At 42.7% G+C, this 12,217-nt stretch overlaps 1 protein-coding gene across 12 annotated transcripts in view; it reads right to left on the reverse strand.

The window, feature by feature from the left end:
• Positions 1-12,217, reverse strand: part of PAM (peptidylglycine alpha-amidating monooxygenase) — a 150,443-nt gene that overhangs the window by 28,401 nt on the left and 109,825 nt on the right. For all 12 annotated transcript variants that reach the window (XM_025438445.3, XM_025438444.3, XM_025438443.3 and 9 more), the window contains one exon: positions 4,391-4,520. In XM_025438445.3, the coding sequence (XP_025294230.1) occupies positions 4,391-4,520 (130 nt within the window). The remainder of the gene's footprint in view (positions 1-4,390; positions 4,521-12,217) is intronic.

The raw sequence follows: 12,217 nt of genomic DNA on the forward strand, positions 1-12,217 counted from the left end.
GAATACAATCCTTTTACACTCATCGATATCTAAAATACACAGTAAGGACAGTAATTGCATTGTGGATCAGGTAATACGTGACGTACTGTGGCTACTTCTCAACCAAACACTTCAAAGGATGATCAATTAGAGAGCCTTCAGATGATGGTATCATGTCAGCACAAAGATTGGTTGAGGACCTGAGGATACTTAGGCTGGAGAAGATAAGACTTCCTTCAGATATGTAAGTAACTGCCGCGGATAAATGGGAGTAAGTTCATCCTGCATTAGTGTCACGACGGTGGAGTTAGAAGACTCAGATTTGAGCCTAACATAGTGTAGAACTTTGTAACACCCAGGTGAGCCCCACAGTCGGAATGTCTTGTAATACGTGGATTTTCCCAGCACTGAGAGCTCAAGCATTGGATGGCTGTGCGGGAAATGGCAGAGGAGCTCTCTGGTACACAGATGCTTTCTGGGTGTCCGGTGGCTACTCCCTCACGTGGTGCTAATGAAACCTCAATGTTTGCGTGGTCAACCCAACATTCTGAGCCTCACTCTCAGCCCGTTTGCTTCCAATGATGTCAACCCTATGCTCACATTCCAGGCACAGAATAAAAAACTTTAGGCTAAACCCAAAGAGTGGATATCATTCTTATGCCACAATGACCCATTTGGAGATGGAGGATGTGTTGACCTAAGGCAGACCAAAAAATATGCTAGAAGATTCAATGGAAGGGTTTTCTGTTGACCTGTCAGGGACACAAGTCTCCTCTTCCGTGAGACTAGTCTGATAATGTGATTCTGAAGCTGAAAGCAGAGAGAGGGATCAAATCAGGGCCCAGGAAGGAAGCATTTCTCCCAGGAAGGAGAAAAATGTGTTAAAAAATGGATCTTGGTGATGTCCTTTGGACTACCACACCCTTGAAGTTTTCACTTATACAAATTACAATTACAATAATAAGTACAATTACTTTACAAAATACATTTCCATTTTTCCTAAGCTAGTTTGTGTCGGGGAGTTCCAAGTGGTACAGCTTCCAATATCTTTGGGACCCTTTTGGATGGGTCCAACTCCATGAGAAAAAAAAAATGACATAAAGGAAACAACTCTTAACACCTAAAAATTAAGAGTAAAACCCATGGTTTACTTAAGTGGGTTTGCGACGTGAGTCCTGCATAGTGGAACGACAACCATAGCTGAGAGAAATAAAAGAAAGGCCAAAAAGCAAGACTTGACAGTAGTCATGATTTTAAGACAGAGACCCAGGAACAGCTGGTACTGAGGCAGGAGCTACCCCACTCCTGCTGGGAGGCATTTAAACTTGAAAGTGCTCTAGCTGTGATGCTGCCCTAACACCAGGACAGACCAGAGGCTCTTAAAAGTTTCATTACGCCCTGCTGCTAATAGGCATTTCTTATTTCGGCGAGAAGCAGCTTCTTACAGAAGCCACATTAAAGCAAGGGACAGACCGGAAAGAGAATGGAAATCAAATAAAGAAAGGGAATGACAATCACCTTTCAGGAGGTTAAATTATTTTTATTATTATTGTTTCAGTTTGGTTGCCATGCTTAATTAGTGTGGTCAAACAGAAGAGTATGGGGGTGATCACGGAAAACAGGCAGCAATAGGGAAAGACAGTACTTAAAAATACAGTTGCTACGATGATAGCAAAGAGCGCAGGATACTAAGTATTAATTAGGGATTATTAATGCCAAGCGCTACGTGATAGTTAAAGAATGATCTCATACTAAAAACCAGGGGATACAGAGTGCTTAGATTTGATTTAGAGCAAGCTCTGGCCTTCTAGAATTTTGTGAACATGCGATGCATCAGGATGGGAAAAGTTCTAAGGGAGATTAATACAGGATTTCTCACTACTCTCTTCAAACAGTGGTAGCAACAAGAACGCAATTTCCACCCAATTGTTAACGTCCATTGTCTCTTACCAGCACATTGTAAATTCTTCAGGCAGGCACTTTTTCTTTTTTTACAATCCTTGGATATTTAGTGAGGGAGAACAAAAACTATGTATTTTGTCTGTTTTATATAATGGGCCTTATGTATGCAGGACGGCCACGTGTGTCAGTTCAAAGAGCAGAACCCACAAATCCAAATCTATTTTTCTAAAATGTAACAGAGTCATCCACTTCTAATTCTCCTCATAGAATAATAAAGCAGACAGTGGTTAAAAAGCAGAGAAGTGAGTTCTGGAAGAGGAACTTCCCGGCAACCATGGCTTAAAAAGGCTGCTGGAGGCCAACGGGCAATATACGAGTTGCAAGGAAAGAGAGGTAACAAAATTCTTACATGTGAAAGATACGAACTGAGAAAGAAGAAACAGAGATGTTAATGAGTTAAAGCAGTGCATCTGCTCTGAAGAAGTCTTGTATTTTTAACAAACACCTTTTTGTTGGTGCCATTTATTGGGATAAACACACCAGGGCTTTGGCAAATGAAACCGGAATCTATTTGCCCATGATATTGGTTCTCTAGATGAAAGCCAGATGCCAGGAAAAAGCAGCTCTTTGGCGAGGACTAACATGGAAGTCACAGAAAATGGTCTATCTGTGGCTCTCACTTCCTACCCCAAGGTCATCATCATCCACCCCGAGCTGGCCTGTCCCGATCTCTTCTCCTATTAGATTGTTCCAGCCTCTGCTGTTGGCTTGGAGGGAGTATCACATGAAAATGGAGAATTGGACTTTATCCAATTCAGCTTTAGCCAGCTGAAACAGTATCAATGGGAGAAAATGACGCTGTAATTTTCTCCTCTGGTAAAATGTGGCTAGAAACCCATGCAGAAAATGTAGCAATATTCATTAAAACGAAGAATATGCTACAATGAATAGAAACAGTTTGCTTTTAAAAAGCACTTGTTAAAATACCATTAGATGTTCAATAATGACTAAGAAGATGTAACAAAGATGTATGAATAGGAATATTGAGTTCGATTGCTTTGAACCCTGAAGTGATTTCTTTCTCAGATTCCATTTTCCAGTGTGACAATGGGAAAGGACAATTAAACAATACCAAAGCTAGCAATCTGTTGTGAGATGCTGACTGCATTCCATCTCCACCTGCACAAAGAAAGCTCCATCCGTGTACAGAGGCAGAGCAGGTTTAGCATTAGCAGAAGTTTAATCAGTATCTCTGAAAATGGAAGGAAAAAAAAAAAAAAACTGAACTCTCTGGAGGTCCTCCGTTTTATGAGTGAGACCCTACAGGCCATATGCTTGAAAGGAGAAGATTCGTTGCAATTAATTGGTATTTTGAGATTTTACCTTCATATGTAAATTTGTGATACAAACAAATAAATAAATGGATATTCACTATTCGGGAGACTTAACACAACCTGCTAAATTGGGGAGCAAGCTTTTAACAAAATAATCATGTGAATGTACTCAGAATCCCATAAAAGGCAGTATCACACAGTGGGTACCGGGGCCCACCCTGGAGTCAGACAGGAAGGGGCCAAAGCATGGCCTTGCCACTAGCTAACTCTGAGATGTGGGGCAAGAAACACTTCCCTTCTCTTGATCTCTTCATCTGGAAAATGTGCATGATGGGGACAGCAACAGTGCCGGGCTGCGTGAGGTGGTTTACGTAAACATTTAGAAGAGTGGCAGGCCCACAGAAGAAAATAAAGGCTAGATAGATGGACATTTTTCCCAAAAATCCTTCCAAGGAGATAGCGGAAGGTAAAATAAAAGCTCGGAAAGAGACACCCAGAAGGAAAAGCAGGGAAATTAGTCCTTCAGTCTTGGGTGCTCTTAAAAAGAGAAAATTTGAGTAATAAAACGAATCTCTGAAAATGTGAAGGCCAAGCTACTCTCTCTCTACACACGTGGTGGCCAAACTGGTTCAAGCATCATCTTCAGAGGGCCAAGTGTCACCACTGCCACGGAGCGGGGTCTGATGGAGAAGGAGAGTCCAATCGTCCTAGAATGCTTCTTGACGTCGCACATACCCAGAAATAGCACAGTGCTGTATTGCAGTCAACTGACAACTTTTCTTGGCGGATCGTTTCTCATGATGCATTTTCTCTGACGTCTTATAATGCCTCAGCAGTGTACTGACTTACCTTCCCTTCTCCCTACGAATCTGAAGGTGGCTCCAAGGAGGAGGGAGTAAAATAAGCAGCAGGCAGGATCACAGACGGTTTGTTATTGCCTTCTTTCCACAAACTAGTTGGCGAAACTATTTTCATTTGTTTTTAAATGCACAGGACCTCCTTTCTCTACTTAGCACAGTCAGGCACTCAAAGAGTAAATGTGGTCTGCTCACAAAAACGAAGCTCAAAAAGAACCCGGGTTAGCTCCCTTAGGATTATGCTTAGCTCCACAAAGAGTGATGCATGCTGTATTTATTGTCAGGTCCCACTCCTTGAAGGAAAAAAATATTACTTACTTTCCATCCCAGACATGATCGCCTCTGTGGAAGATCACCAGGTTGTTCTTAGCGTCCAGAGCCACCCCAGAAACCTGGCCTGGCAGCAGGTATACTCCAGGCCAATCCAGTGCTTCTTCGACATGGAAATCTAAAAGAAAAACCCACACATTTGGTGTAAAAAGGAAAGCTAGTATAATAAGCTCATGAAGATTCACCGGGGGTTGGAAGAAACTCATGCAGTTACGTCACTAGATGCGAGGAAAACAAAAACCAAGCCGTGCTCTGCATAGATACACCACATGCACATGCTGGGCAGCTTCCCGAACCAGGAGCCAAAGTTAGTGCCTGCGAACCCGCGTGGGGACTGCATGTCCGCTGGTCCTGTGGATCAAACATGCCTGCACACACAGCTTCCCCTCAGTTGGTTTCTTGTTAACAGACCAACCTGAGACTCCTTTCTTCTTGACAAGATTCTTCTGTGAAATCCCTATTTTGGGGAAATACGGGAGCATGGACGGCCTCCTTTGAATACAAAGCCTTTACAGTAGGTGAATAAAGAGCAACACGGGCAGGACCCTGTATGCATGTCTAACGTACTCCAGGCCCTACAATACGCCACTGCGGATCATCTCCTGCCCCAGGAACCTGTAAAGGAGACCCACCGCGTTTCTCCGAACGGGAGTGGAATGGGAAGACACTCTTTCCTCGCTTTACTTCACCGTTGCCTAGCAGAAGGCCAGGGGAACACAAAGTCCGTGGCTGGATGATTTGCAAGCTCCTCTCATTTCTGGCCAGGAGACACCCAGGCTTAGAGACCATCTGGGTGCAGGTGTGCGATCTCCCTCTATAAACGTGCTGGTGAATAAAGAGGCGCGCTCTGCGGGTTAGCTGTACTAATGGAGGATGCAAAATTTTGAAGATACTGTGAGATCTACTGTAGCAGAGTCGAAAGCTTCGGCAGGGACCCCGAGAGGTAGAAAGGAAGCTCCTGGAGCCCCGTTCCTCCTTCCCATCTTCCGGAGGACGTGGCAACAGGCCGTGGCATCCCCAGAGGCAGGCACTGCAGACGGCAGGGCCTGTGTCGTCAGCTTCTGAAAGCCGGAGAGGATGCTGCTATGAGAATAAACACTTAGAAGCAATTTCCTCAACTGTACTTAGGGAAATAGTACCGCTTCCCTCGAAGTCTCTTTACCTTTGCACGTGTAATTTTTTTTTCTTCAATAAAAATTAATGAGACAGCACACCCGAATGCCTGGATCAGTTCTGGCTACCACTTTTGCTAGAAGCATCCTCAACAAGCATTCCCTAAGTGTACGGTCTACGTTAAGGCATTATGCTCGACTCTGGGAACTCAAGGAAATAAAATGATGGTTTTTGACCTTGGAGGACATGTAGAATAAAATGAGAAAAAAACAAACAAAACAAAACAAACCAGAAACCAAATACCTAGGACACAGTGTCGTGCTGGAAGACAGGAAAGGGTCTGTAACCCTCGCTGGGGCTTGGGTGGGAGAGGGTAGGGTCAAGGCCAGACCTGGGAGATCCCCTGTTTGCACTCACAGGGGGGTCAGGGCTCACCGGGTACAGAAGCGGGTAGAGAATATTTTGGTCAGAAAGGTCCAAACTGGGGACATTTATGACTGCAGGAAAAGTTTCAAGGCCTTTAGGAAATCTGCAGAGTCACCTGTGTATGGCCAGGCAGGGCTCGGGGGGCAGCAGGCAGGAGATCTAGTTTAGACTGGAAAATGTACCTTAAACCACGGAAGGAGTATGGCTCTAACAACGAATGACTGTGAGTCTGAGCTGTGGGGTCTTGATCTCTACGAGGATTCATCTTGAGGCCCGCTGCAAGTACAGTATTAGTAGCAGGAGAGCACAGAGTTTGAGAATAATTTACGTTTGAAATACATGAGAGCCCACGAGAATGTCATTCTCACTCACGTGTTTTGAGACGCCTTCTTGAGTGGAAGAGAAGGGCGACAGGGTTACAGCGGGCACGCTTACACTTGCAAGCAGTTCTGGGCACAAGCAGTGGACGTGAATGGGGCTGCCCAGATGAATAGCACTCATCATCTATCACACTTGTCATAAAGGGGAAAAAAAGGATGCAAACTGCTGCTACTGGCGGCCGGGAGCCACAGAAAGTTCTTAAGCACGGGCGACAAGGATTAAAACTGTGTTTTCAAAAGAGAACTCTGGAAATAGTGGTACAAGCATGCCAACCAGAGAAGTCTAGAGAGGTCAACCAGTAGCTAAGTCACTGTCCAAAGAAAAGGTCTGAAATTATTTTAAAGTTGCTTGAATCTCAGGTGACAGGTCGCTCATTCACGCCTGTTACAGCTCGCCCACCTGGTGGTCAGGTTCCTGGCAGCAGTCATCAGCTCCTGAAGAGTCTGGATGGGCTTCAAGGGAACCTCGAACCTCATGACAACAGAGACACTTAATGGCTTTCATCTGATTCTCAGAGCCCAGCACCACTGCCACCAGATGGAATTTCTTAAAAGGGCCAGGATCGTGTCATATTTACTATTTTCACCAAGTGTTGCACAGGGCCTGGGGTCCCTGTAGTGGCCTAATCCATGCACTAACCGGTCTCTAGTTAAGTTGTCAACTAGCACTCAAACACCCTTATGATCTTGTCATTCACTTGCACTACCTCTTTTTACCCTCACCACTGTGCTGAAGACACTGATAAGAGGCTCAATAAAAATGGTAATTGGTTAATTATTTTCTTTTTTTTTTTTTTTTTTTTTCTTTTTTTTTTAAAATCTTTCCCCTCAGTTGCCTGGGTGGCTCAGTCAGTTGAGCATCTGACTCTTTTTTTTTTTTTATTATTTATTTATGATAGGCACACAGTGAGAGAGAGAGGCAGAGACACAGGCAGAGGGAGAAGCAGGCTCCATGCACCGGGAGCCCGACGTGGGACTCGATCCCGGGTCTCCAGGATCGCGCCCTGGGCCAAAGGCAGGCGCCAAACCGCTGCGCCACCCAGGGATCCCTGGTTAATTATTTTCATTAAAGAAAATAAACAGGGGGGCCTGGTGGCTCAGTCACTTAGGCTGCGGCTCAGGTCATGATCCCAGTGTCCTGGGGTTGAGCCCTGCATCGGGCTCCCTGCTCAGCAAGAAGCCTGCTTCTCCTCCTTCTCCTTACTCGTGCTCTCTCATACTCTCTCTCAAATAAATAAATAAAATCCTTAAAAAAAAAAAAAGAAAGAAAGAAAGAAAAAAAAAGAAAAAAGAAAAGAAACAAACATGTTTCTTAGAACATTTCTATTCAGTGGTTGACCAGCAGGAACTGGATGCTAGGGGCTGATGATAGTTCAGAGATACTAATTCTGATTAAAAAAATATATATGCGCAGTGTCCAAAATAACTACACTGGGGACAAATGTGAGTTTCATAAAATATTGGAAATACTGTGTAAGAAACTTTAATCTGGCTAGGAATGATCCCAATTATCACTGACCTTAGACTGGGAAGCACTCAGAAGTCTGCAAAAAGCACTGAGTGGATGCATTGGGAACAGTCTATCTTATTACATATGAGAATCCCTTTAGGTTGGAACTTTTCAAAAAGGAAAAAGCAGTGTAAATATCTGGAACATACTTATTAAAACGTATACTTTTGGTGAATTTTCAAAACAGTAAAGGTAGTAGGTAAGGAAATATATAAAAAAGCTAACGCTGCGAGCAACCTGGTTCTTCTAGCACTGAGTCGATGCAAAAGAGAACTACTCCGTGCATGGCAAAATTTTTGGAGAGACTCTATTTATATGTTATTTAGATAATACATATTATTTTAAGTGTGATTTTAAAATACTGCTGCACAATTATGAAGATTACCTGCCCAAGACCTCAAACTCCTCAGGGTCTAGGTCTCTGTGTTAACTAGAGATTCTACAGGAGTTAAAGGAAAACTGAGTTCATGTTCTCTTCTGGGAACATTAGCTTGGTTAATTGGTGTTTTTACTTCCAGCGTCACCATCTTTTTCGTCATTAGGGTTTTAAAGGCTGTGCCTGTTAAGACTGAGTGATTGAGAATCAGGGCAGTCACTTAGGGCCAGTGGTACGTGTATATGGAATTAATACTGAGGTACTTCCTTGCCCGGCCTGTCGTTACAGGAGAATCACAGAGTGCCAGTGACGTGCTGGCTCATCCTGGCTCATTTCACAGGAAAGGAACTGGAGGCTTGGGCCAGACTTCAACCATCAATATCGAGGATGACTATTTTCTAATCCCCAATTAAGAAATATTTCAAATCCTTATTAGAGAAATTACACGATAAACCGTATTTGGGTTCTCACTTAAACTTAACATTTTCAATCATGGCAGAGTTAAAAATTAGAGTTCAGATCTCTCTTAGCCTTCTTCATTTATGAAGTGATTCAGGATATGACTAATGTTGGAGAGCCTTACGGTTTTAATTTGAAAATTAATACAAATTTCTTAGACATGACCTTGGGCAAATCATTCCCACATCTAAGTGTCAGTTGCTTTAAATTCAGATGTCAAATAACTGGATTATTTCAGAAGAATTCTTACATGCATTATATAAAGGTAAATGTGCAGTCATATTCTGCTGTATATTTAGGGAAAAAGTTACTACTTTCAGAAAAAAATTCAACATTACTATTAAAATGGTATCAATAAATCACTAAGAATTAATGAATTACACCTCTCTATGAGGGAGATTAATGTTAGTGATCAATGCTGCTTTCATATGAAATTATTAAAAGGCATTTAAAAGGGCATTCATTCATCTGTGTTACAGAAGAACTAACAGAATTAAATAAAGCTGAGAAAAAAAAAATGTAATTTCCGACCCAGAGCTGTGACTTCACTTCAGTGGAACAGGGGCTCTTCACACTTAACCTTAAGTAAAAGACCCTTGATGAAATCACTGGACAGCTTCAACAGAAACAGGGAAATTCTCTTCTAGTGAGAAAAGACGCCTTATTTTGGTCAGGGATTGCTATTCACCAGAAGTGCCAGCAGTAACTATAATTAACTGAAACTACAGGAGAAATATTTATACTCAAGTCAGAAAGAAAACAAGAATTAAATTATAATGTTTCATTGAATGGAGATGAAGTGAGGGAGAGAAGTGAGACGTCACGAGGGCTCAACAGCACTAGCAAGAATTTCTTTTTAAGATTTAACTGCAAACGAGATCGTCCACTTGATCAAAATGTTTGGATATTGACTGAGAAAGTACGATCAAAAGTAATCTACACCTGGAGTTACTACAATGAGATGAGACATGATGATGGGACAATTGGACCAAAACCAATCATCAGGCTTCCCTCTGGCCTGCCTGCCTTCTTTCCTCCCTCCTTCGCTCCCTCTCTTCCTATCTACTTATTTATCTACTATTTTATGTCATGGTGAGAGGCAAAATAACGAAGTGATTAAAAACCCAGATTTGGGGGATCCCTGGGTGGCGCAGCGGTTTGGCGCCTGCCTTTGGCCCAGGGCGCGATCCTGGAGACCCGGGATCGAATCCCACATCGGGCTCCCGGTGCATGGAGCCTGCTTCTCCCTCTGCCTGTGTCTCTGCCTCTCTCTCTCTCTCTCTCTGTGACTATCATAAATAAATAAAAATTAAAAAAAAAAAAACCCAGATTTGGAGCAAGTCTGACTGGCTTTGAATCCTGGTTCCTTGAGCTATGGCACTTGAGGCATGTGACTTAACCTTTCTACACTTCAGTGTATTCCCCGATAAAATGGGTTTATAAATAGGGTTGTTACGAGAATTAAATAAGTTAATGCACCTCAAACACCTAGCCTGGCTCACAGGGCTATGTCTCTGTTCTTATAATTCTCCTTCCCTCCAGAGAGAAAATCCAGCCAACTGAATGCTTTATTTTACCCGGGAAATCCTACAAGATGTGAAACTAGAGGTAAGCACATGACTGAAATACGTTTGAAGTGTGGACTCTGTGAGTTGTCCATAGAATTTAAGTAAAATCCAAATATTTGTAAGAATATTGAGAGAGCTTATGAGTTCTTTTAACTGATAAAGAAGCGTCACACAAATGTAGATATTATTTTTGGATGCCCAGAGGTATGCAATTGCATCCTGAATCAGGCTTCCTGATAGCAAACAGTAGTCCAATCGTATCTGCCACTGAGAATAGCAATCCATAGTTTTATTTTTTTATTTTTTATTTTTTTCAATCTGTAGTTTTAAATTGATTTCTCAATGAGTCTGGTTTCCAGAAGAATAGAAACTAAGATTTTACACCTATCCTACGAATATTGTTTCACGCAGATACCAAACTAATGGTAGAACCCAAATGACTGTTAAGTGTAAAAAGGAGTGTATCCGCTCCTCAGTCTACCTAGCTGAAGATTTTCACACGGCCCATCATACATCACAGGCAAACATCAAGGCAGATGGATGTAAGTGATCGGGAGATTTGAAGAGCCACAAACTCCCATTGTGATGGAACACCACGCCAAGTCATTTTCTGATTTTATCAAATTGGGAGCGCCAAATTTTACAGCTTTCCTACACATTCCAAGAAAATTCTCTCATGGATGCTGCTTAAGTTAATTAATATTTAGTTCTATTACTTCGGTGTTTAAAATTTTGAAATCTTAATACAGTATGACATTAATGGTGGCAATTAGAATCATAATTATTGTTAATGTACTACAACATTTATTAAGTATTTTCTGTGCGCCCGAAACTGTTCAAAAAACTTTCCATGTATTATCGGATACATGGAAATATTATTCGACCCTCATTTTCAACCCTATGAGAAATGTACTGTTACGATCTTTATTTTTATAGATGAGAAAACTAAAGCCCAGAGAATTTCTTTTGTAAAGGTTCCCAGGGATCGCATAGTTATGGGTGTAGCTAGGATTCAAAGCCAGGAAGCTGGTCTCCAGGGCCTGAAGCGTTCCACATCATATTACCTCCATGGAATGGTTTTCAAATTTTATTTCAGCCAAATGCAGAATCAATCGTTCTGGGGCAAGCTGTATTGTGTGCATGCAGCGCATGCACATGTGTGTGTTGTGTGCGTGCATGTGTGGGGCATGGAGACCGCAACCACTGCTTCCCCTTTGAGGCATGCCCTTTCCAGCAATAGTTGGAAACCTCTGGACTAGTCTAGCTGCACCTCTCCAGGACATTTCTGTGCTTCTAGTGCTGTTTCAGGACTACTGGGAGAAGAGTTTTCAGAACAGACCCGCCAAAGGTCACGAAGGTCGGTGCTATTTGCGGATCTTTGCACTTTTACAGACACACTAAAAACACACTACTTAACCATCTTGTTCTTGGGAATGCTAAAGACTTCACAGCAAAGTTGGAAGACATCATTCACGCAGCTTGTGTCCACTGATCCTCAACCCACTATGCGGTGGGAACTCAATTTTAAAGGGGCAGTTGCCTGGTTGTGGGACCACGTGGAATTCAGACCCATCTAGAAGCGCACAAAATGGTACAGCTTTTGAAACCCTCAGGCAGTCCTGGGCCTACCCCACACAGTCACATCCAGATTTTTGAGCTGATCAGTATGTCACCCTTGACCCCTCAACTCGGCTGATTAGGACCCATTACTGTGTGACAGTTCCAAAATATGGCCCAGTCAATGAGATCTAAAGAGCTGCAGCATAAAATGCCTCTGTACCAGGTTGTGCTAGTGCTATCAACCATGGACATCAGAACACGGTCCCAAGGAGAAGTTTCCAGCTTCTAAGCAGTGATGGTCCAGAGCTCCAGGGAGGTATATCCTAACTGGGCAAGCCAGTTAGCCCAGTATTTCGTGCACGACCATAACGAAGTGTAAAGAACTAGAAGGTGCACATTCTACTTTTAAGTTCAGTCATAGTG

Source organism: Canis lupus, chromosome 3 (assembly GCF_003254725.2).
Source record: "Canis lupus dingo isolate Sandy chromosome 3, ASM325472v2, whole genome shotgun sequence".
Lineage (NCBI taxonomy): Eukaryota > Metazoa > Chordata > Mammalia > Carnivora > Canidae > Canis > Canis lupus.